The following is a 26,949-nucleotide window of genomic DNA, read 5'->3' as shown; positions in this document are numbered from 1 at the left end:
TTTTTTTTTTTTTTTTTTTTTTTGCAAAGGACACTTAAAAACCTTGACTAAAATATTTAATTTTTAATGTGATATAACTTCATAAACACAGATTCTAATGCTGATAAACTTATTCACTGCATTCCCTTGCTCGAGCAAGTCACCCCCTAGAAAACAAGGAAGGAAAAAAAAAATCAAACAGCCTCTACACCATCTGATTTACCACGGGTTCTAAAAATTTATATGCAAGAACATACAAAGAAGGTTGAAAAAAGTACTCACATAGCCATAGCCATGCATTATTAATTTCAATTTCAACAGATATGAATTATGCTTCATTTGCTCAAAGTAAATGTCAGTACAACCACATTTTTTCTCAAAGGGAATCTTGATCATTGAAATTACACAAGCATCACACTTACAACAAAGGCAGCTCTCTTAAACTAGCACTTTGACAAATCAGGGATACTTCTCCATCCAATCCCCATCTTGTGAGATCCCAGACATCTGGGAACAGGGCAATAATTTATCCACATGCAGTCAGCACATTTTCAAAACTCAGGTTTGGCTTCCAAGACTGAACTCTCCAGAAAAGAATATAAATCTTGTTAACCATAACTAGATTTAAGACGGTGTACCCCCACTATAAACCAAGGTACAGAACAATTTTTAAACACTGGTGTGAAGGCCAAAATTTTTTTTGGAATAATTCTCATGAGCGAGAGAGAAGAAAACAAAAATGACTTCAGGCATTTCAATAAGCTATAATAATCATTGAGGCTAGAAAAGAAGATATTCTGGTAAATTACCAAATTAAAGAAGAAATAAATTTAGTGACAACACTGTTTACAAGCAACACTCACAACAAGGTGAGACTCAACGACACTCAGGTGTGTTGTTTGAGCCTTCGGAAGACTCATGTACATCTACACAGGTGGGGGAAAGATGGTCCCTGTAAAGGGGACATGGTCAAACCTTCACCCAGGCACCTTTTCTGTTAAAAGTTCCACAAAAAAGCAATATCCTGACCACTGTCCAGGAATCATCATACATCTGCTGTGAAGAAGGGCCTTCCACCTGTGGTGGCCAGCCACATGGGCTCAGGTCAGACTCAATTAAGAGATGGGGGCAAGGGAATGGGGTAAAAGGAGGGAGGGCAAGATCCCTTCTCAATTTTGTTAAATAATAATACATATACACTGAATAACACAACTTTCACTTAGCTATTGAATTTTTTTTTTTTTTTTTTTTTTTTTTTTTTGAGACTGAGTCTTGCTCTGCTGCCCAGGCTGGAATGCAGTGGCATGATTTCGGCTCACCGCAACCTCCGCCTCCCAGGTTGAAGCGATTCTCCTGCCTCAGCCTCCCGAGAAGCTGGGACTACAGGTGTGTGCCACAACACCCGGCTAATTTTTTGTATTTTTAGTAAAGACAGTGTTTCAGTGTTAGCCAAGATGGTCTAGATTTCCTGACCTCATGACTCGCCCGCCTCGGCTTCCCAAAGTTTTGGGATTACAGGTGTGAGCCACTGCGCCCAGCCAACTATTGAACTTCTTAAAGGAGAAATTTAAACATTGACACTAGCTAATGTTATTGCTAAAAATGTGGGCATACTGTCAAATAAAGTACACAGATTTCTAAGCTGGCTTTCTCTCTTTAAGAACCACTTGCCTTAGGAGGAGGATAAAGGGAGATTAAATCTATTTGGCTGTAAAGTAAATAGGCACCAAACGAAGTTCGCTTTTCCTACATATTCTTTTTCTTCTACATGGAAATTAATATTCACAGAGAACAAGGAAAAAGAAAATACTTCTTCCCTCCTTAACAATAATGGCTATTATCAACTGGCTGGCAACCTAAACTTCAGGTTATCAGGAGAGACCAAAACAGTTCACCAACAATATGCACTGCCAAGGGTGCCACCCCTTCACCTGCCACCACCACCACTACCACCACAGCTGTGACATGTAAGAAGCCCACTCCAGAAGGCCAATCTGATTTCCTCCCACAACAGGAGGCTGTGCCACAGTCAAGGAAGAGCAGATGTCCCTCTCTCTTGATTTCTCTATTCGCTTTTATACCAAGACAAGTTAAGTGGTAAAGTCAAATGTGGGTAGCCTATTGTTGGCTTCATGCCCATTAAGTAAGTAAACAACAAAGTAACAAACAAAGCCTTGGAATCAACTGGAGATTGATACGGAATGACAGACTATGGCAATCTGTCTTGAAACCTAAAAACTTCCGTATCTTTACTGACAGTATTAACAAAAATACTTGTTTTTCCCCGATGTAACTACGAATCTTATTGTAATAGCTCCCTCTGCTTTCCTTTAGAGAATGAACTGGGTAGAATTACAAATGCTAGAAATTGAGAATAAAGTTTAAATGAATCTGATCTTGGAAGGATGTTCCCACAGAATTAGTACGAAATTCAATAGGAATAAGAACTCTCAGAATTGAAAACAATTCCATGCAAATACATGATAAAGGGAAAAGGAAAAATGCAGAAGACTATGTACACATCACAGATGACCACAGATCAAAAACAGGACTAGCAGTGCAATGCTGTATCAAGAAAAATGAAACAAACATGAACTGGTACTGGTAGAGAAAGTTATTGAGTGCCTTTTGCACAAAAATTGCTGTAATTCTTGGGATTATTTATTTAGACAAAAAGACAAAGATTTCTAGAGTCACACGAATCTCAGGGAGGAAAGACAAATATCTACTCTGACTTCATCAAGGCACACATCAAGTGTTGGGTTTCATTATAGGTAATTTTTAAAAGATGAGAACAATCAGGATATTAAGGAACAAGATTTTATTCCTGCTTTATGAGAAATGATGGCAAGAACTCATGATGGTTCATAAAAGGAAAAAAGCTATCCCCAAGGGTGTCATGAGACCAACTTCAATTACTGGGAGAAAAAGATGTGTTCTAGTGGGTTCCAGTCTCTCCGTGTTCCCCAGGAACAGAACCCACAGATTTCAGCTCAATGAAAGATTTCTAATAAACACAGATAACTGAAGATAGAATTAATTGGGGGGTAATGTTCTCATCATTGAATATAGAAGGGAACAGACTTAATGACAAATTGGGGATGTTGCAGAAGCCTCTCAAGTATGGGGTGCATGCTTGGACTTTAAAGCACATTCTTAACTGAGATTCTATAATTATAACTCTCTATGAAAGACTTCACATGTGTTAATTACAGTCATCAAGACTCATAAAGCACTCTTCCTGGAAAGATGGCAGCCCTCTAAAAACAGAAACTTCCTTTCTACCCCTCAAGATGAACAAAAAGAAAAAAAAAAAAGTAGAAGGAAAAACCTCATCTACATTAACAATAGCAACGGACCTATCAACCAGAAGTAATACAAATGGACCAAACAGAAGCGGCTGGGAGTCCACACAGAGCTCTTCTGCTTGTAAAAACAGTACAGTGTTGAGGGAAATAAGTGGCAAAGGTTCTCAAAGACTCCCTATGTCCCCCAACTTCAAGGAACAAGTAATGTCTCATTAGAACTCACATTCCAACCTATTCTAGCCATGAAGGGGCTAAAGAGGAACAACGTAGCCAACAGATCTGTTTTCCCCTCTGACCTGACTTATTTACGGGAAAAGGTGAGGGCCAAAAGCAAGACTACTTTGTAAAGCTGTCTAGAAACGCAGAGAAAAAGACCCTATAGATGCACAGCAAAAAAAATCCCCAAAACACCAAGGCTCCATTCTGAATGACTTCTCATCAAAGTGGCTGGCTCACTCAAAAGAGAAGGAACAAACAGAATCAGTTGTGAGATGAAGCAAAGTTCATAGTAGCCACTGCCAGAGAGCCCTCCCTACCACTCTACTCAGACAACTGAACAGCTAAAAATAGAATATATACCATCATCTTCCAGTCCTCTGGCTCAAGTGCTAAGGGAAAGATACAAACAGACCCAAGACAAATAGGGAAGGAAGTCAATGAGATTCCACCCACCCTATTTTTGGACAAATACTAGGGCCAGACAAAATTTGGAGCATTCCTAAGCACAAATGAAGACAAGGTGAAGGACATGCAAAAGAAAAACGAAGAGAACGCTTTGAAAGGTTTACTCTAGAAAACAGAAGAAAAAAATGGACTATAATTGCTTTGCACTATATCAACAAAATGTAACAAAATGTGCATTGCTGAAATAGGGCATTCTAGAAAATAAGGTGAAACAAAAATTGTCAGAGCTAAGAAAGGAAGTAAGGAGAAAAAACAACAATACTGCAGAACTTAAAAATGAATCTGAAGCATCAAAGATACAGCAGGTACTTCATTCATTTGATACCTACTTACTGGCACTTGACATTTATATTCCAAACAGTGCCAAATCAGCATTGCAGACACAAGATTTGGGCAAACCATACAAATAATGGAGAGATACAGCAATTAGAGGGAAGCTGACAGCTTTGGCAGAGAAACAACAAAAATTCAATTATGAATGATTGGTGTACCTAAAGAAGAAAAGCAATTCCTGTGGAATATAAAAAAATATATTCAATGATAAAATGAGGAAGATCCTTGAAATGAAAGAATATTATAGAGATGGAGTGGGTTCAGTGCTTCAAGATAAATAACAAAAACTATAAAACACTGAAGCATGACGTGGAGCAGTTGTTAAGCTTTCATGTTATGGAAACAAAGAAACAACCAAATTTTTTAAAAAGCAAATCACAAAGAAAAAATATTCAGGCTGGCCAGAGACTTATCAAATCTATCTGCTGAGAAACAACAGAGAAAAATCTACTACAGGGAAAGCACAGTAGGTAAAAAAGAGATCTAATCCAAGAATTCTATACCCATGCAAGTTGTTATTAATATATGCATGCCACAGAAAGGCATTTTCTGTTTTTTTGAGACAGAGTCTCACCCTGTCACCCAGGCCGGAGTGCAATGGTGCGATCTCAGCTCACTGTAACCTCCGCCTCCCGAGTTCAAGTGATTCTCCTGCCTCGGCCTCCCAAGTAGCTGGGATTACAGATGCACACCATCAAACCTGGCTAATTTTTTTGTATCTTTAGTAGAGACGGAGTTTCACCATGTTGGCCAGGTTGGTACTCCTGACCTCGTAATCCACCTGCTTCGGCCTCCCAAAGTGCTGGGATTACAGGTGTAAGCCACCTCACCTGGCCTCAGAAAGGAATTTTCAAATACCCAAGAATTCTGGAAATATATCACCCATGGACCCATCATTTAAAAACCTATCTGAAGGTATAATCTAGCCAACTCATAGATGAATAAAAATAAATAAAAGTATATAATTAAATTGAGAGAAGAAATATTTGCTGATAAGCATTTAAAGACAGAACTAATGCTAAATATGCACCTTAATTGCAGACACAAATATATATATATACATATATGTACACAATTTCTGAAAGAAAACAGAATAAAAAAGCGATAAATAACAATATACTTAAATGAGGTTCCTTAGGTTTAATTATGATTCCCTGTGATCATCCCAGATATTCAATATGAAATCAAAGGATTAAGAGTTTTAGAAAGTGTGAAAATAAATAAACTCTAGGTATGAAATTTGAGACTACTACAGAATCACTTTCAAAACATTAAAGATCGCATTGGCTGCAAGATCAAATGTTAACTTGATGCTAGCAAAGATGAACAAAGAGTGAAGAAAGAGGGCGTAAGTGGAAAGAAGAGCAAATTACTGCAGGATTAAGAGGGCAGATGTAGGTGAATAGTTAGGAATCTGTAATCAGGAGGAAGAACAGAATAAAGGAAATGTAAATTAGAGCAATGAATGTGGAAGTGATCTGAACACCATAAACACCTCTCCTTCCATCTGACACAAATATCCATATTATATTCAAATTAAGGTAATTTCAATTTTATGTTTAGCCTTTTAATAACCATCAATAAATCCTAGACTTCAGAAAGATACCCTTAGCCACTGACAATTTTATGTTTTTCTTACAAGACTTTTATCATCTGATATATCCAATGTTGCCTCTGAGAAGACTGTTAAAGGAATATATAAAATAAAATGTGTTGATGCTATTACTAACCATGAAGATGCAGAGAACCATTCTAAGTCTGGTATTGCTAATTTGTCTATAACAGACAGAAACAAAAAAGTTAATACATGAAAATAAAATACCAGAAAAAATGGGAAATGGAGTAATCAGAGGTTGGCAAATACCTGCCAGAATGCCACATCCAGCTTCCGTCTGTTTTTGTAAAAAAAATTGCATTTGAATATAGCCATATTCATTTATTAACAAACTGTTTGTGGCAGAGTTGAGTAGTTCTAATAGAGGCCGTACAGCCCAAAAGCCAAAAATATTTACTATCTAACCCTTAAAGTTTGCTGATGATCCCCGGTACAGGTAAAAAATATTTCCCTCCCATGCAGGGGAGGGACATATAATACCATCTGGTCTCTGAAGATGATAAACTGAGAAACGTAAATTGAATATAACTACTGAAAGTTATATAGGCTACCAAGAGTAAAATTAAAAGCAGAGTACATACCTTTCAAATTATCAGTGTGGAAAGCACAACAAACCCAATACAAATCCCAAAGGAGAAAGAGAAAAGGAAACAACGGAGAAAGAGGAATAGGGGTAGCTGCAAGAAATCAAGAAAGAATCAGAAAACAGAAATCAGATGCCAATAAACCCTAACCATATTCATCATACATCAAGTGTAAGAAGAATAAACTCAACTATTTTAGGAAAAGACTCACTCGGGCTGAGGTCTAAAAAAACAAAAACTTCAGGCCGGGCGTGGTGGCTCACTCTTGTAATCCCAACACTTTGGGAGGCCGAGGCAGGCAGATCACAAGACCAGTCTGGCCAACATGGTGAAACCCTGCTTCTACTAAAAATACAAAAATTAGTTGGGCGTGGTGGCGCACGCCTATAATCCCAGCTACTTAGGAGGCTGAGGCAGGAGAACTGCTTGAACCCAGGAAGTGGAGATTGTAGTGAGCCGAGATCACACCACTGCACTCCAGCCTGGGCAACGGAACCAAATTCAGTCTCAATAAAAAAAAAAACTTTTGAGGGTAGCAAAAACAAAGAATAGTTGAAAATAAATGAGAGACATACATCAAGTAAATGCAAACAAAAGAAAAATAATAATACTCAACGATGCTGAGTGCAAGATATAATAGCATTAACTTATATAAAAGGTAATGTGGTCACGACAAACTTTTAATTCTCATCGATATTTTTTATGTTCCTCATAAGAGTACAGTCATACACCACATAACAATGTTTCAGTCAATAACAGACCACATTAATAACTGTGGTCCCACAAGATTATAATGGAGCTGAAAAATTCCTATCACCTAGTGACATCGTAGCTATCATACAACACATTACTCACATGTTTGTGGTAATGCTTGTGCAACAAACCTACCGAGCTGCCAGTTGCACAAAAGTGTACAGTCATGTCCTAGACCCTCACATACACTCACCACTCACTGACACCCAGAGTAATTTCCAGCCGGCAAGCTCCATTCATGGTAAGTGCAATCTATGTATACCATATTTTATCTTTTATTACTGAACCTTTTCTATGTTAAGATATGTTTGGATACACAAATACTTACCACTGTGCTACAAAAGCCCGCAGTGTTCAGTACGATAACATGCTTTACAGGTTTGCAGTCTAGGAGCAATAGGCTTTACCACACAGCCTATATGTGTGTTGTAGGCTATACAATTTAGATTTGTGTAAGTACACTCTACAGGGCTCACACAATAACAACATCACCTGGCCACAAATTTCTCAGAAGCTATTCCCATTGTTAAGCAACACGTAACTGTACTTACATAGAGCAAAATTTATGGAAATAGGAGAAAATGCCACAAACACCAGAGTCATGGAAGACTTCTGCAGAATTCTCAGTACTCGGCAGATTCACACACAATATAAAGGAGATTAGCAGCAAATCTAAGTAATAAAATTATATAATACACATATATTTATGGTTTTAAGACATACACACGTATGCATTTTATGTACCCATGAAACAAAAATTGACTATATGTATTAGACTACAATAAATTTCAAAAAGTAAAAACAGTACAGACCACATTCTACCAAAATGACCTCAGAATAAATAACAAAGGTTGAAAAAAAAACACAACCACTTGAAAAATTTAAAATATATTAAACAATCCTAGTTCAAAAATAAAAATAAAAATTGTAATTTTAGATTATCTGTAAAAGGATAAGAATGCTACACAGGGACAAGAAAAAAAACACAAAGCCTTAAACATTACTAATTCAAATTGAGAAAGTATTTTTTTAAATAATCTAAGAATTGGCCGGCTGCGGTGGCTCACGCCTATAATCCCAGCACTTTGGGAGGCCGAGGCGGGTGGATCATGAGGTCAGGAGATCGAGACCATCCTGGCTAACACGGTGAAACCCAGTCTCTACTAAAAATATAAAAAATTAGCCGGGCTTGGTGGCAGGCTCCTGTAGTCCCAGCTACTCGGGAGGCTGAGGCAGGAGAATGGTGTGAACCGGGAGGCAGAGCTTGCAGTAAGCTGAGATAGCAACACTGCACTCCAGCCTAGGTGACAGAGCGAGACTCCGTCTCGAAAAAAAAAAAAAAAAATCTAAGAATTTTAATTCAAGAAAAAGTAAAAAATAAACCCAGAAAAACTGCAAGAAAAAAGTAATAAAGATAAGAAAAATTAATTAACAACAAGAATGCCAAGACAACTCAATGAGAAAATAATACGTTTGTTTCAACAAATGGTGCTAGGACAACTGGATATTCACACGCAAAGGATTATGTTGAAACCTTACATCACACCATATACAAAAATCAACTCAAAGTGTAAGACCTAAAACTACAAAACTCTTAGTAGAAAAGAGAGGTAAATTTTTGTGACCTTGGATTTTTCCAATGGTTTCTTCCATATGAGACCAAAAAACAGAAGCAAGGTTTACCAAGTAGATAAACTAGACTTCATCACCATTTAAAACTGTTGTGCTTCAGAACAATTCTGCATATAGCCAAATCTACCATCTAATCTTATCAGTTCTGTTTTTTTCCCCCTTGGGGACATTTGTCCTAGGGCACTCCATCCTTCCATAAAGAAAACCATCAAATTTTTAGAAATACATAAATTAGGCCGGGCACAGTGGTTCACACCTGTAATCCCAGCACTCTGGGAGGCCGAGGTGGGTGGATCATGAGGCCAGGAGATTGAGACCATCTTGGCTAACACAGTAAAACCCCCTCTCTACTAAAAATACAAAAAATTAGCCAGGCATGGTGGCGGATGCCTGTAGTCCCCGCTACTCAGGAGGGCTGAGGCAGAAGAATCGCTTCAACCTGGGAGGCGGAGGTTGCGGTGAGCCGAAATCGTGCCACTGCATTCCAGCCTGGGCAGCAGAGCAAGACTCAGTCTCAAAAAAAAAAAAAAAAAAAAAAAGAAATATAGAAATAAAGTGAAAGCTAAAAGTGACAGAAAATCTAATTCAAATGATAAGTTGAGGCATCTGTTAATTATTTTTGTAGGCATATTTTGTAATTTTGTTAGTATATTTTGTACACAGTTTAGAAAATAAAAACTGTAAAATGAATATTGATTCAATAAAATGCAAATAAACATGAGATGTCTTTTTTTTTTACCCATTAAATTGACATAATCCAATGACAGCTAAAACTGTTATGTGTTGTGTTATGTTACATTATGTTATGTTATGGACCAAAACAGCTGATAATCAAACTCTAAAAAATGTGCATGAAAAGAATCATACAAGCGTGCAAAAATACCCAACAATGTTCACTGTAGCACTGATAATAACATTTTCTTAATAGAATCAAAGTAAATATTCATTAAAAGGTATCAGGTATAAACAGCAGTGTGCTGGTATTTAACAATGAGTTCTTCCAGAGATAGGAGTAAGCCCTAATCTCTATCTGCCAATTTCTGTGGTGTAAACCCTAGCACCCTGTCTGATTTTAAGCTACCAAAGTTCGTTCACTAAATGTAGAGTTGAGACAGAAAAATGTTCAAAACTGGCTTTTGTGAGCAGGTATAAACTACTGCATCACACCACTGTATGATTCAAAATGCATGGAAACACTAAAAAGCCGTAAATATGATCCAAAATATTTATATTAACATGGCAAGACATTCTACGTATTACTGAACGAAAAAAATCCTATTACACATAGAACAGCTTACGCTGTGTCATCTGTGACACTGAAACTTATATGTACATTCCATCTTCATTTTGAAAGAAAAAGAACCATACATCAGTGATGTATAACACACTACATTCAACCTAGTTTTGCCCATAACAATGGCAGTAAATCTAGCTTTCATGGAATATCTAAAGCAGATCATGATTTTTATTTTAAAACAGAATAGCAAAAGATCAACAGTTTTGGCTTATAGTAATTAAAAACTTCTGTATCAAATAATACAAAACAAAGAAAAGGAAAAACAACAGACTGGCGTTACGTTTTTGGCAATAAAAATGACAAAAGGCTAATTTCATTTCTAGGTCTGGATCTCAAAAACAGGCAAAGGAAATGAAGAAACAATTCACAAAAGAAGCAATTCAACTAGAAACAAACATACAGGGAAATGATCAAATCAATGCAAAGTTTAGACCTATGTACCATTTTTGCCTACTAACTTACTGGTATTCTAATAATATTGTTCATGATGCTGCAAACTGCATACAATCATTTCAGAACATGTTTTGGGTATGTATAACCAAGGTTGTAAAATTTTTCATATCCTCAGACCTAGAAATAACATTTCTATGAATCTATTCTAACAAAATTGTCTGTGTGCATGTTTTAAAAAGCTATCTCCACCAAGAACTTCATCCCAGCATTATTTTTAAAACGAAATCATTGGGAGAAACCTAAATGTACAAAAAAAAAAAAGAGTAAACAATACATATCCTCTCAAAAGAATCTTATACAGTCCTTTCAAATGCTAATATGAAGTCTACATAGCCACATAAAAAATGCTTACAACCTAATGTTAAATTGATCACATCTATGTAAAAAAAAACAGAAAAACAAAACAGACTGTAAAGGAATGTGCAAAAAGAGAGCACGGTTCTTAGGTTAGACTGGTATATTTTTGATAAATTTATGAATACATTTTTAAATGCTTTATTAAATTTTGTGCAAAAAATTTGCATTACTTGTAAAATTTCAAAATCACTGAAAAACAGGCTATAAAAAATGTAATTAAATAACAGAATGTGGGTTGTCATTCTTTCAAAGACTAGCATGAAAACAACATAATGTATTTCTTAAGAACGTCAGAAAATTCTTTTTTTTTTTTTTTTTTTTGAGACGGAGTCTTGCTCTGTCGCCCAGGCTGGAGTGCAGTGGCCGGATCTCAGCTCACTGCAAGCTCCGCCTCCCGGGTTTACGCCATTCTCCTGCCTCAGCCTCCCGAGTAGCTGGGACTACAGGCGCCCGCCATCTCGCCCGGCTATTTTTTTTGTATTTTTTAGTAGAGACAGGGTTTCACCGTGTTAGCCAGGATGGTCTCGATCTCCTGACCTCGTGATCCGCCCGTCTCGGCCTCCCAAAGTGCTGGGATTACAGGCTTGAGCCACCGCGCCCGGCCAGAAAATTCTTAAGTGGAAGAAAATAAACATTTCTTCTCGACTCAAACTTGGACTGTCTATTAAGCACAATAGTTTTTCTCCTTACTAAACTTTTTTTTTTTTACTATTTTAACAAACAACCAAACCACCAAAGGACAGTATCTCAGGTGCTCTTATTTCATTCCAAAAAGAGAATAAAAGACAACGTAAATTCAGGCCATAGCATACTGCTTCAAGATACATTGTAGTATAAAACATAAAGAATATTTTTAATAGAAATCATTGTGTCAACCCACAATTAAGGACTAGGGATGAACAACACCTTAATTAATTCTGAGATGGATACACTATAATTTGAGTAGCAATTCACAGGTAGACTCCAGGGGTTTAGAAACATCTTCCCACCTACTACAGAAGACTCTGTTCCCCTAAGAAGCATGGCCTAGAGTAGAACGTCCTACAGAAAATACGTTTCTCAAAGGACAGAGCTAGTGATTTTGATGAAAATATACTTGGAATCAGGATTTCCCTAACGAAATATTGATGAAGTCCTATAATTTCCTCCATTACAATGCCACTCTTTACCAAGATGTATTGGATAAGGAAACACAAACTGTTTCTCTGAAAATGATAAAGCAACATACAGGTATTTTCTCCCATATAAGATGAGAAAATGCATGGGACTCATCACTACAAGAAGTGGTATGTGCCCAAAATTTGTAATTGTTTCTAACGTGATTTGGATAACATCTTAGATGGTAACCCACGGCAAAATAGAAGAAAGTAGAATGTTCTGAGGATACCCATTCATTAGCCCTTGAAGACAGCAAGAACCTTCCACCTCCATACTCCATGTCAGAGCCAAACTTGACTCCAAAAGGAGATAGTACTTGGCAATTCATTAATTCTTGGACCATTAGGAAGTAATTGACAAATAAAAATATAAAGTTCCATTTCAAGTACCTTTTGTTTCTGCATTACCGAGTTTTTCTCTCAAATTATAAAAAATTATTCAAATTGTCTAAAATATATGCAGCTTCATTTTGAATATCAGCCATAATTAGAAAGAGACTTTAGGAATCTTTAGGCTAGACACGGCGCTCACGCCTGTAATCCCAACACTTTGGGAGGCCAAGACGGGTGGATCACCTGAGGTCAGGAGTTCAAGACCAGCCTGACCAACACGGTGAAATCCCGTCTCTACTAAAAATACAAAAAACTAGCCAGGCATGGTGGCGGGCGCCTGTAATCCCAGCTACTTGAGAGGCTGAGGAAGGAGAATCACTTGAACCTGGGAGGCGGAGGGTGCAGTGAGCCGAGATCACGCCACTGCACTCCAGCCTGGGTGACAGAGTAAGACTCCAACAAGAAAGAAAGAAAAGAAAGAAAAGAAAGAAAAGAAAAGAAAGAAAAGAAAGAAAAGAAAGGAAAGAGAAAGAAAGAAAGAGATAGAGAGAGAAGGAAAGGAAGGAAGGAAGGAAGGAAGGAAGGAAGGAAGGAAGGAAGGAAGGAAGGAAGGGAAAGAAAGGAAAGGAAAGAAAGAAAGGAAAGGAAGGAAGGAAGGAAGGAAGGAAGACAGACAGACAGACAGACAGACTGACTGACTTTAGGAACCTTTAAAAATCCTAGGGAAAAAGTCTACTCTTAGGCTTTGATGTAATGGCCCAGAATATGAACAAGACACAAGAGTATACATTCAATTGATAAATGCCTTTTCTCAGCTAAAAGGTGTTATTTCTACATTATATGCCTCCACTTTGCATGAATCTACCTGGCAAGAATCTCTCATGATATTGCTTATTTATTTATTGCCATGGGCAACTGAAAGCTATTTTACTATAGGAGATGCAAGTCAAGCAAAAGCAGATTTCCTGTGCAAAGATGTCTCAAGAGACATCTCATAACCCATCACAGGATTAGCAGAGTTCTCAGAACAGTAATAGATGCATTTCTATCACCTGAAACAGTTGACAGAAAAAAAAAAAAAAAAAAAAAAAAAACCATGGAGGAAACACGTTGCAAATTTTCTTTATACTCTGTCACCGGTTTTTCTCAGGACACAGCTTACTGAGAGTTCTACACTTACCTATTTAACCACCTCTGGGAACAAAAGGACAGGAACGAGTAAATGCAACACAAACCACTCCCATCCCACCAAGGCTTCTACACTTACTTGCTCATCTCCCAACCCACCATCTGGGTGAGGAAGGGCACAGTGGATTTGACCATGAGGATGAAAACACGTGGTAGGATGGTGGAGGCGGCCAGAAGAGGCAGCATTGGTCTGGCTCTCCCTGATTGAGAACATCAATCCAAGGCATGAGGCACCTCTCCTTTGCTCTTCTCTCCTCTCCAGAGCCCAGCAAAGACACAACAGTGCTACCCCTATGGCAACAACACCCTCTGCCCTTCCAAGCCCCATGGGACTCCCTATTACTATATCCTATCTACGCCTGTCCTTTTCCCTGGCCCCCATTCAACTGCTAATGTGAGATCAAGGTAAGGAAGCCCAACGCTGGTAAGATGATGAGGAGAAGGCCCTCGGCCAGAAGTAAAGTGGGCCTAGGAATGCCAATTGCCTGCTTGGCACCTCCAGTGGAATTAAGCTTTTCTGACAGTTTCTCCAGAACTAGCATGAGAGTCCAGCTGCTCTTTCTTTGGCCACAGAGTCTTTGTCCAGAATGCAAATGAGGGACACAGAAATCTGCCTCTTTTTTTTTTTTTTAGACAAGGTCTCACTCTGTTACCTAAGCTGGAGTGCAGTGGCACGATCATAGCTCACCGCAGCCTTGACCACCCGGACTCCTAAGTAACTAGGAACACAGGCATAAGCACCCACGCCCTGCTAATTTTTGTATTTTTGGTAGAGACCAGGTCTCACCATGTTGCCGAGGCTGGTCTTGAACTCTCGGGCTCAAGCGATCTCACTGCCTTGGCTTCCCAAAGTGCTGGGATTACACGCGTGAACCACCACACCTGGCAAAGCTGATTTCTTAAAGTTTCTCTGATCATAGTCATGTCAACGGAGGAAGGCTCAGAGGCCATAGCATTAGATATATTTTAAAACAAAAAATTATAAAAATCTTTTACTTCTTTGTATGCATGCTATAGATGTTTCTACCATTATCTTTTTTTCTGGTTTTAATGAAAGCCCCAAGAAAATAAGGGCACAGGGATGGAAAAAGAAATGAACACACAAGATCCATCCAATGTTTAATTCTAAATCTTTCCTAGAAAGCCCTAGAAAAGAGACCTGCTAGCTCCAAATATAAAGCAGCCCTCTAGATGTGCCCTACTGGGCATTCCCAGCGCTCAGGCTCACTGGCCAACCAGCTGTCACTGAAAATGGCAGAGATGGGCTTGGGCAACAAGATTATTTGTAGGCAAAGGAAAAGCAATGTTGTGCTTGGCTTCTGTCACACATACACTAAAGAGAAGCAATGCTTAATGACCAATGAAGGAAAAAAACAAACAAAAAGCAGTAGTAAGTCAAAGGAAGCTGCTTGAGGATACGGAAGAAAAGACCCAGTCCTGAGCCGAGCAGCGATGGAACACTGCGTCTCTCGGGCTCCACCTCTGTGCCTCCCAGGATGTCGCCCTTCCTGCAGGAAGCAAGAGACCCATGCTGATATGACAGGAGGTTTCTGATACCAGTTCTTGTGAAGACACTGCAACTATCAGCAGCATGCCAGGCGGCACCAGGGGAGCTCTGGACAGACTCACTAAGGCTTCATTCACAGGCCCCTGTCAAAGTGCTCCCCACTGCAGGGCACTCGGAGTTATTACAGAGGGCAAAGAGAAGAGCCAGGCCAGTCCGAAGGAGCCACCAGACCTGGCAACGCCTCCTGGTAGAGCCCATCACCGCTGGAGACGGCAGCAAGCTCAGATCCCTCCTCCAAGGGTGAGTTTGGGCAGAAATTGGCCGAGACGCCAAAGCTGCAAAGCAGAAGGAGAAAAAGCTTCAAAGTTCAAATGGTCCTTAGAGATCATCTGGTGAAATCTCTTCATTCTACAGGTTTCTACAGAAAAAGCAAATGATCAAAATACCCTGAGGTTAGTTCTGTGGGAAAAAAAGATTCCGTAAGCAGGGTAGGAATACTTCACCCCACTTTCAGTCACAGATTTTAGAAAAGATATATGTAACAAATCCAAAATGCACAGCCATAAAAGGTGCTTATTTAGCCAAAAATTAAACATAAAAAACTTTCACAAAACCAGTCTGCCATCATTTTTAAATTATTGCACGACTTACCAATGCTCAAAAATGTATCACAAGAGTTACGGAGACAAGAGAGTTAAACCTGGCAATCTTTTAAAGGCAAACTGAACAAGAATTAAAGTCATCTTGTATTATTAGAACAAGTCACAGGAAATGGGTCATCTCTCTAGGACAAGGGGAAAATTGCATTTGCCATCTGCAGAAAGAACGCATACTATAATGAAGGCATTCTGCAAAGCGCAGGTCCTAAATATCAATTCACATGGCAAGAAAATATCAAAACAAACCCATCCCAAAAATGTGCTCAGGCTGACTGGGAATAACGAAAGTAAAGGCCACTGCTACTGCCATCACCCTTAACTACCTGTATGGAAATATAATCAGAAAAATATGAGAAAAGGATTTTCAAATCATTAAATGAGAAAGATGCCTACACATGCCTACGGCACCTTCTCCCCTCTTCCAGCATAGGCACTGCATCCAATTCTGAAACCCCCTGGCCTGTGACAGATTATCCAGCACGGGCTCACTAACTCTCTGCTGGTAATCATGAACCAATCTCAAGTCCCTGCCCTCTGGAAAAGGAAGGAGAATTTTACATTGTGTTCAGTAACAATTTATTTTTGCTTTGCAGACCAGAGTAAGTATTGCAAAAGAAAGTTAATCATCTCCTAAACACACATTCACAAATTCCTTCCTTTGAAATGTATTAAAGCACCCAACTTCCCCTCTCACCAGCTCACAGCCACATGATGTCTCACAGAAGCACCAACTTGGAAGTTCTCTAAATCATAAGGAAATGTGCAAGTCAGAGAATCTGAGGAATCTCTTTAGCATTTATTTAAGAAAGATCTGATGAGGAATTAAATGGGTGGATGGTATTCACACGGAAGGGATGGGTAGGGGGGCTACAGAAATCACTGGTAGACTGAAAAGTCGGTAAATCACAGAAGCATTCCTCTTTAGAAGCAACTAGATGCCTGCAGTTACCAGTAAATACATGCTGGTAGATGTCACCAATCACCCTGTTGCCCCTACAGTAAAAGAAAATGTAGAAAAGAAACAATAAAAATGAAAAAAAAACTTTCAACATAAAAGAAACAAAAATTCTATTTCTATTTTTTAGAAACGATGCTGATTAAAAAAAAAAAAAGTCAGATTCTTGGAAAGCACAATTAATTCATGATTTTAGTTTTCCAAAGGGAAAAAACATGAGGCTCTCTCCCAGAAATACATATAACTATGTTTCTAAACATCACTGTTCGCTTCTGGTAACAGAGTCAAGAAGTCTGGCTAGATCTCTTTTTCTTTAATTTGTGGGTCAATTATTGTGTGTACACACACACACACACACACACACAATATAATGGCATTAGTAACATTTTCATTCCCAACGGCACCACAATCCATTACACACTTCCTTGAAAACAACTACTTTATTTCTAAAGCAGACATATAGTTCACAATCCATGATTAATCCTGTAATAAAATTAGGTGCACGGATTGTCAGATTTCAAAGCACTTGTGTGTGTAACAGCTTTCCATTGGAACAGCTGGATCAATTGCTATTGGCTTTTAACTGGAAACACTGAGAATGTTCAACTGAAACATTGTCCCTAGAGAACAAATGAGAGGCAGGCAAGAAGACAAAAACTATTCCATCTTTAAAACAGAATTCCTTTTACTGTGCCCCCAGTGGCCCACAAAACAGCAAAGAGGAGTGGAAAATGGAGAACATATGGATGATGCCTATTAGAAGAAAGCAGGGAATTTAAATTCACTTCCTCTGATTACCCTCCATTCGTTTTGGAATCCAGTTTCCCACACACATCCCTAGTTACTGATAAAAGAATCATCAGCAACTGAGATAAAGATACAAGAACAAGGATCTTTGCTTTCATGGAGCTTCCAATCCACTTAGAAACACAAGGTAAGTGGTCATAAGCAGTTTCTCATGCATAAAGGCAAAAAATGATACGTTCCAAAGGACAGAGTTCAGATTCTCAAGATCATCCGCATTCCCCAGTCCTGTGATCCCCAGGAAGCTCCTACAATGGCCTTCAGATTATTCTGTCTCTTTCTGTGTATGCCAATAGAAAAGCCAAAGCCAGGAAGGATAAAAGGCAGAAGGGCATGTCAGTATGAGGACATCAGCTACCAAACAAGAACTGTGCAAAGTGCTTAGCCTTTCCTGTTGGCAAATAAAACATAAGGAGCATTTCATGCAGCACATTATTTGGCACATACTAGGTGCTCATATTTGTTTCTTTGACTAGCATTCTGTCATGAAACTGTTCCTTCTCAAGTTATGCCTAGTAAAAAAAAAAAAAAAATTTGAAGAAATATTTTTTAATAACTGACAGTGTATGTTGAATAAATGGATATGAGACATCTTCATAATTTGATTTTTAAATAATACTAATTTTGTTCCTTAAAATTAACCATAAAGGTTTTTAACAAAATATTCTGCACTGATTATGGCTATGTATAAACGTTAACAACACAGCTGCATAGTGAATCCAATTTGGGATTCTCGGCACCACAATATGGACATTTATTTTTGTTTGTAAAGCCTACATTGATGACCACCTAGGATGTGTTAACTAATTTCGTCAGTATGCCTAGGTCCTTTTTACTACATGTTAGATGAGAAATCAGACAGATTTTTACATAGCGGTAATGTAACAAATCAAAGGTGCTTGTTGAATAACTTCCTATAATTTTATTAGTAACAGCTATTCACACAAAATTGTGTTTGGGTCTGAGGGGAGCTCTTTCTTTAATGTTACTCCATTTGGCAGAACAAGAGTAAACGTTCACGGTTTACTGTAGTCAGCTATTGCCACAGATTTAATTACCAACAATCGCACATTTTACCTTCTAGTGCTATTTCACACTTCCCTAGGATTAAGTCTACAGAGACCTTAACATGACTTAAAAGGCATTATAAAAGTTTTCCTTTGAAAAATGTGACTGCCTCCCGCTCCAACCAGGAAATTCGACTTTTAAATTTGTTGCTTCACACACTTGTATTTTCCTCAACCCAATACAGAGGAAACAGATTCCCTCCACCTTCTCAGGGAGAAAGCAATCCTGACCTCCTTATAAAATGGCTTCTCTCTCTTCCAAAATGTACCCTTTGAGCTCCCTATTTTCCCTCTACAACATCCAATCAACATTTCCACTAATATTAACGGAACGAATAACTCCCCTTAAAGAAAAATTAATGTGAATGCTGGAATAAAAACCTTTCTTAGAAAATCTTGTTAATTTCTTTTCAAGTGTAAGTTTGCCTGGATCATAAAGAAAAATCTGTTCCTTTTTTCTGCTAAGTTTAGCATAGCACGCAGCCTCACAACTGCAAAGGCTGTTTCAGGTCCTAAAAAATTCATCTGTAATAAAAATCATAACTGTTTTCAATAGGCACTTCTGAAAATTGAACATAAGCCATTTCTCCTAAAGTAGAGCTGAGTTGGTTTTCTTTTTTAATGAAAGATTATATCAAATGTATTTGTATTAAACAAAATAGCTACTGAATTAGTCTTCTGGTTCTCCTTTCTAAACTTACTTTAAAATATGTGAAAAGATAAACCTGCAATATTTTCACTGTTCAGCAGGGTTTTAATTGGTGCCAGATTTGCCATATGAAGAAATAGCATATAGGGGTACAGGATGGGACATTATATGGAGATCCAGACAATGAAGCTACATAGCTCAATGCAAAAATCTTACTCTGAAGGCTTTGTTACACAGTCAGAGCACAGTTTTGATTTTTATGGAGGATATTCCCACTTTGCTCTTCTGATATAAACTATAAGTACTTTATTTCAACAACAACAAAAAAAGGGAACTGTATCCAAATAAATCCTGACATTCAGAAACATATTCAACACTTGGAAACTAAAAGAGTAGCAAAAAATAAAACCTGTTAGTCCTTAAAGCAGTCTCATAAACACCATTATTTTGCTATTTCTAGGGAGCTGTTGTTATTGAGGCTACTTAGACCAAGGCTTTCATTCAACGGTTCTAAGTCACCATCCCAGATGGCACTGACCTCTAGGTTAATCCAGGCAATCAACACACCCACTCCAGTGAACTTTACTGAGGGGTAGTGGAAAGCGTGCTCTTTTCCATATGTTTAGAAATTAACTCCCCATACAGTTTAAATTCGCTACAGCATTTCCAGCCTTCCAAGCCCTTTCTTGGTCTAAAACTGTACAGCTTTCAGTACAAATGCATATCCTTCATATTAAAATGTTTTAACTGCAATTCCTGAAATTCTGTATTTAATTATGGTGGCTTTGCTCATGTTATTGTATAGGTCAATCACAAACACTCATTTAGGCATCACCTGTGATCTACAGAATATTAAAACTTCACTGAGCCCTGTACCATGGAGAAAACTGTATGGTAAAAAGATGAGAGGGCTAAACTAGCCTCTACACGATAAAAAGTAATAAAAATACAGAATGGCTTTTCTTTTCTTTAAACTTTCATGCTTTAAGCATGACTGTTACCATTCTCAAATGCATCCAGTACAGAACTGTAATACACTGATTTAATGTGTGATGCAACATCTTACATTAACACTTCCTATCCTGGAATGCATTTATAATCAATTGGCTCAAAGAGTTACGCACAATTTCTTTAAGATCCTGATTATATCTGCCACAGATAAAAACACTATATATTCCTATGTTTCTATACATGTATTCATTATTGTCTGTTCCAATTTCCAGCAGGATGGTAATAAATAAATTCATTTACTCAGCCAATATTTATTGAGAGCATTCTACGAGTTAGATATTGTGCTTGCGGCTGGGATTTAATAGTGAGTAAAACAGACACAACCCATACTCTCATATATGTCTGCAGTGTACAAGAAGAAGAAAATCTATGCTCATATGTAAAATTCAGTTCAGAATTCCAAGAGCATTTAAGGTCTTCCATTTAAGACTGGCCTATCGCGACCAGCCTAACATGGTAAAACCCCAGCTCTAGTAAATATAAAAACAAATAGCAAGGCGTGGTGGCGCATGCCTGTAATCCAAGCTACTTGGGAGGCTGAGACAGGAGAATCGCTTGTACCTGGGAGGCAGAAGTTGCAGTGAGCTGAGGTCACGCCATTGCACTCCTGCCTGGGCAAGAAGAGCAAAACTAAAAAAAAAAAAAGACTGGCCTAAACTTTGCCTGTTTCAATAGCGATAATTCAATCAATTAAAGGGGGTTTGCTAAATCTTCCTATTTGATAATTAAGATCTAAAGAGTAAAAGAGTAAAAGACTTCAAAAACATGTAAAATAAGAACAGGTTAATAGGAAAAAAATGTTTCTTCTAGGAACTGAAAAAAATTTCAGGATAACTATATGTAACATGAAGCAGGCATTCAAGGCCATTTGTATTACACAGACTTACAGACAAATTACATTAAATGAGGTTATCTACGTACCACCAATAGAAATATTTAGTGAATATTCATGAAAATTCATCAATTAAAGGAAATATGTGCTTTACACCTACAAAATACACAAAAACATTAACCAAGTAAAAATGAAGTATGCTCTTGTGTGTCTACATTGAATGCAAAGACTAAGTTTTGAGTGTCAAAATAAACACTAATATAAATGAATTCAAAGAATGAGTAAGTTAAAAGACAACAAGAAAATAATTCAAAATTTAATGTAATATTCTTATAGTGGTAGATTTCAGGGTTCATGTTTCTAAAGTTAAAATAAAAACATATATAAGCATATGGAATAAATTTGGAAGATTAGCACAGTTGTCAAATATAAATCAAAATAGCCCAAATTTTACTGCCATACTTTCATCTAGTCAGGTACCTACTACTTGCCTTTTTAAATGTCTCCATATTATTAATATACAAAAGTAAATAATTATATGAGCAAATGCAAGGGTACCCACTTTTATCCCTGTCAAACAAATCCTTTTCCATCAAAATGGCATCAAGTCTTGAACTAAAATTTACTTTGAAAACAATTTTATACTGAATTTCATTTCAAAATACAGTTATTCCTCCATAAACTGGTTAAAAATATTAGTAGATCTTTAAACTGTGAATGGATACATTCTATAATCTCCTCTGGACAGGTTTTATTTAAATGACAGAAGGAACCAGAACATTCAGTCTACTCATCAAAGCAGCAAATCAGGAATTCCTCAAATGAAATCCCTCCCTAATATCTCCTTGTTGAAATCAACCGTCCTGGATTCAAAAACTCCTGAAATCACACTCATACACACACATGCACGCACAAATCCACATTTAGCGTATATTACTATATAGATTGTGTATTGTGGTATTTATGTTGCAAAGGCAACATACCAAGAACATGAAGCAGTAACAATACTTGCATGATGTTCCGCTAATAAGAGGGAAAAAAAGTTCTCCACACTCCCACCACTTTAGCAGTAAAATTGGTTTGCGCTTTTTCTCAGAAAATTATCTCCAAGTTCATTTTTAAAAGCACAGTGTTATTTAAACACACAGTATGGAATTAAGCATCCATGTAAGTGTATTTCCCTTAAACATTCAAACCCAGGCCCATTGACAAACCGGTTCCCTGGGCTTCAACTCTTAGCTGCTGGGAAACTCGGAGCTGTCACTTTTCAGGCAAACAGGGTTGGCTGGAAAGACCTCAACTGCCCAGTTCACAGTTAAACAGAAACAAAGACTGTCAACAGGGCAACAGAAGAAAAAAAACATTTCTTAAAACAAGTCTCTCTAAAATACGTGCTTTTCCCCTTAATCATGCACTTAAACACTCTACATATTTCTCTTGTTCTTTATTTTCTTCTCAATCTTGGGAACTCAGAAAACATTCAACTGCCTGTTTTCAACCATTAGAAGTAGCTCAAAATGAGAATTAAAAAAAATATATCTTTACTTTCCAACTGCAGGTTGCCTCCTCCCTGGCTTCATTCCCCTAAGCCCACCTCTTTCATCCAGTGTTTTGCCTTCAGTTCTTTACAAACATGTGCCCATTTATCTGAGTTTCAAAATGAAGACATAAAGCATGTCATGTGAATTAACTATTACTAACTATGTGTGTGATCAGTATATTTTGTTCCTGCTTGTAAATGATCCAGTACATAAGCAGTTCATTCCCAAAGGCAATTGGTTCCTTGAGCCAGCAAATGGAATGCTCAAGATAAGAAAGAAAATGCATGCTTCTCAAACACCAACTGACAGTACAATATTCTTTTCTTACAGAAATGTTTGAGAAACACATTTATTATACATGCAAATATCCAGAACACAAGACATTTTTCAGGCCTGTTACTGCAAAGCTGTTTGCTCTTCCTACCACAATAGCTCAGGGTTCTGTCACTGTGGCTTGTATGTGAATCCTGATCGCTTGATTCTGAACATCCTCTCTGAGATAATCATCAATAAATTTCTATTTGAGAAATGGCATTTTCTTGCTAACTTAGAGCTAAAGCAGAATTTTTTTTCAAGACTAGAGGAAAATTTTTCCTGTATGCTTCCCGTTTTCCTTCTAGCCCAGATTCCAAAGATATTAAAATGCTACCTGTTTTAAACAAAAGGTTTCTATTTGTTGCCAAGAGAGTAACTGAGAGCCTGCACTGGTTTTCGGCAGTAACTATTGTGAATTCAGGCCTACATCTGGGTTGCCTCATTAAACAAAAGATACCGGTCGCTGTCAACAACCACACAGCACAACGCTCCCCTACCCTCATCTTTATCTATAAGGAATGGTGCAGACGAGAATCACGCCTGTCACCATCCACTAGCCAAGAAACTCTTCTAGGCTCCCTCCTTTCGATGGTCTGGTGGCTAGAGAACAGCACTTGTGTGACACATTTGGGCTCGCCCTCCCGCCCCGCCCCCAATACACAGGCCCTTTCCTTGGAGGGCCAACCACTTGGCTTCCTCATCATCAGTGCTCCGGGAATCCAGTTGCGAGTCTGCCCACCGTTCCCCCATTCCCTCCTGACCCCAGAGGGCACTGATAATGGATGCACACCGGCCACCCCACCGCAGGCCATCCCCCAACGTGCCCCGGCTCCGCTCGCCACCCGCTGGGCCACACACACAGCTCCCCGCGCCACCACCCCATGGGGTGCCGCGGCCACGACACTGGAAGTTCAACCCCTCTGCCCACCTTTCCACCCCCGCGCCTCTGGCCGGAGTGATCTGCCATTTAGCAGATGCACAGTAGATAAGGCACAGCCCTCAGGGACCCAAAAAGAAAAAAGCCGAGACACCCGGCAGGGCAGCCGCGACCCCTCTGCTGCGTGTGTGTATCTGGGTGTGTGTGTGTGTGTGTGTGTGTGTGTGTAACGCGCCCGCGCGCCCGCGCGGGTGAAGGCAGTGGCCGGGGGCGCGCCCGGGAGGGTAGGGGCTAGCCGCGGGCGCCGGGGGGCGGGGGACGCCGAGGGCAGTTGTCCCGCAGGGCCAAGGATGGTGGGCTGGGGGCGCAGAGGCCCGGTGGGGCCCCGGGCGGTACTCACCGAGCAGCAGCAGCTTGAGCTCCCGGCGGGCGTCCCGCTTGTCCCTGCGGAGCTGCCGCTCGATCTCGTCGTTGATCCGCCGGGCTTCCTTGGCCTCCTCGCTCAGGCAGCACGCCATGATGGACTCCAGAGTCATTCTTCCAAAGTGCCTCCGCTGTAGCCCCGCCGGCACCCCCTGCTCACAGCGCGCACACACACCCTCCCGCCCTCGCTCCCCCGAGGCAGCGGTGGCCGCCGAGCCCCCGCCGCCCGGGCGCGCGGCCGGGACGAGCTCCGGGAACCGCCGCGGGGGCAGCGGCCAGGGCCGGAGCCACCAGGTGGGCCGGGGGCGCGGTGGGAGCGGATGGCCTGGGCCGACGGGAGAAGCGAGGCGGGCGCGGGAGGCGGGCGCTGGCTCGGGGGGCGCGTGAGAGAAGGCCGCCGCGCCCGGCCTCGCTCAGACGCCCGCGCCTCCTTCCCCGGGAACGGGCGGCCCGCCTCGCCCCCCGAGCCGCCGCCGCCGCCGCCTGCGAGGCTCCCCTACGCCGTGCGCCTGGCGGCGAGAGCTCATCCACCGGGGTGTCCCCGCAGCGAGCGGCCGCCGACGGCTCCCCGCGCCCGGCGCGCCCGCTCCTCGCCGCCGCCTGACACGGCTCCCGGGCGCCTTCGGCCCTGTCCGCGCCCACCGCCCGGCTCGCGCGCAGACCCGGTTCCCGGCCCGCCCCGCAACCGCGCGCTCCTCCGCCTCCGCCTCCGCCTCCGCCCCCGCCAGACGCCCACCCCCTGCCCCGATTGCCAGGCGCGGAGCGGCTGCTCAGTGCGCGCCCTCCCCCTCGCCACACACACACATTTTCTTCTTTCTCTGAACTGGAGCACAGATCCGGGAGGGAGGAGGCGGCGGCGAAAGGAGGAGGGGAGGAGGCGGAGGGGACGGGCGCGGGAGGAGGGGAGCCGGGAGGCGGTGCCGCCCGGCCCCTCCTGGAAGGCTTTCCTGGGCTCGCGGCCGCCGCGGCGCGCCTCCCAGTGCGGCTCTCGCCTCGCCCGCGCGGCTCCCGGGCTGGGCCGGCTCTCTCGGGCTCTGCGGACGCCCACTGCTCCCGCACCCTCGGCAGAGCCCGCGGACGCCGCGGTCACAGCCGCCCCCGGCCGCCGACGTGCAGCCCGAGCCGGCGGCCGCCGCTGCGTGCTAGGACCGCCGCCGACCTGCGGCTGCCGTCCGGCCGGGCGTGGTGAGGCGGGAAAATGGCGGTCTCTGCCTGCCTCAGCCCACCGGCCCGGGAGCGCGGCCGCGGCCCCTGCTGAAGTCGCGGGAGGCGGCCCCGCGGAGCCCCGCACGCGCTCCCTGCGGCGCCGGCGCTGGCGTCCGCGGCTCCCGCGCTGTGCCTGTGTGCTCCGCGGGGACGCTCCTCAGCCGCTTCTGTGTTTCCCGTTCCTATTTCTAAAAACGCCATTCGGTTAGAAACTCTCATGTCACCTCTGACCCCGGTGCAGTCTTAGAAAATAAGATCCTCTATACTGTGGGGGGCAACTGGGGAAGGGAAGGAATTGGCACCGGTGCCCGGAGGCACAGGGGGAGATTCACAGGCGAAGCTGTCCGCAAAGTAACGAGAGATAGAAATCTAAATCCTGAGCAGAGAAAGGAAGCTGCCCAAGTTTCCAGCAGCCTCCCGATAGGTTCCAACTTTTCATGCCTTTGTTTTTTGGGTGGTTGTTGGTTGTTTCTGTTTTTTTAAGTTGTTTTTGTTTTTGTTTCACAAGTTCTCTTGTTTCTGACAAGGCACACAATGTTTAACCGCCGAGTAATCGAATTTACCCTTCTAGACTGAGATTGAATTATGGATGACTTATGGGAAAATGTTAAATAATATGAAATAAACGGAAAGGAAACAATGAAATAGAAGAGAAACTAAGGTGACCCCAGCAAAGTGGCATTCTAGTTTTTTTGGTTTGCAATATTTGATTGAGGCAGTTAAGTGTCGTGTGCATATTTCATTGTGATCGTCTGCTGATAAATAGCACACGAAAATAATCTCGTTCAATCAGGTCCAGGAGGTGAAACTCATACTGCTTCCTGCCTTAAAGGAACCTGAGATCTTCAAAGAAAATTGTCTTTTATGACGAGAACTGCTTTTTCACGTTTCATGTGTTCTCTGAAGTGTCCCTGGTGCAACCTGCTGATCCAGAGTGTAAGGTATGGTCATGACTTTGCTTTTGCTACAGATCAAGAATTCATATAGGGTTCTTAGACAACAGGTGTGTAACTTCCTTCTTTCTTTCATTTGCCATTACTCCACCCTTTCACACAAATACACACACTCTAAACCAGAATTTAAATCAAGCAAGTCAAGATACAAAATGTACCTTTTAGGTTCTCTCTTTAAAACCTAGAAAATAATTAAATTTCACCTTGGCCTGGAGAGCAGAGAGGGCAAACCTCAACCCTTGTATGTGAATGCCTACAAAGAACAGCTAGACTTGCAATGAAATTAAAATTTAAAATCAAGTGACTAAAGAAATTAAAGATTGAAATTCAGTGTGCAAAAATAGTAGCTTCAGGAGAAAAAATTTTAAGTTTGCATCTTCCTAATATATGTCTATATATGAGCTTTAGAGAGACCCAAAACAATGAAAAACCAAGTGACAGAAAGCTTCAAGTGTCTGGTTTCCTACCCAAGGATCC

General features: G+C 40.8%; 1 protein-coding gene across 1 annotated transcript in view; it reads right to left on the bottom strand.

Annotated features, from left to right (window-relative positions):
* GNAQ (G protein subunit alpha q) overlaps positions 1-24,431 on the bottom strand; it is a 323,471-nt gene extending 299,040 nt beyond the window's left edge. Inside the window, exon 1 of the mRNA XM_007969549.3 lies at positions 24,291-24,431. Within this exon, the coding sequence (XP_007967740.1) occupies positions 24,291-24,426 (136 nt within the window). The 5' untranslated portion in view covers positions 24,427-24,431. The remainder of the gene's footprint in view (positions 1-24,290) is intronic.
* Between the last annotated feature and the right edge of the window lie 2,518 nt (positions 24,432-26,949).

This window comes from Chlorocebus sabaeus, chromosome 12, assembly GCF_047675955.1.
Source record: "Chlorocebus sabaeus isolate Y175 chromosome 12, mChlSab1.0.hap1, whole genome shotgun sequence".
Taxonomy (NCBI): Eukaryota; Metazoa; Chordata; class Mammalia; order Primates; family Cercopithecidae; genus Chlorocebus; species Chlorocebus sabaeus.
Note: the sequence above shows the minus strand (reverse complement) of the source record. Positions and strands in the feature narration are given on the sequence as shown.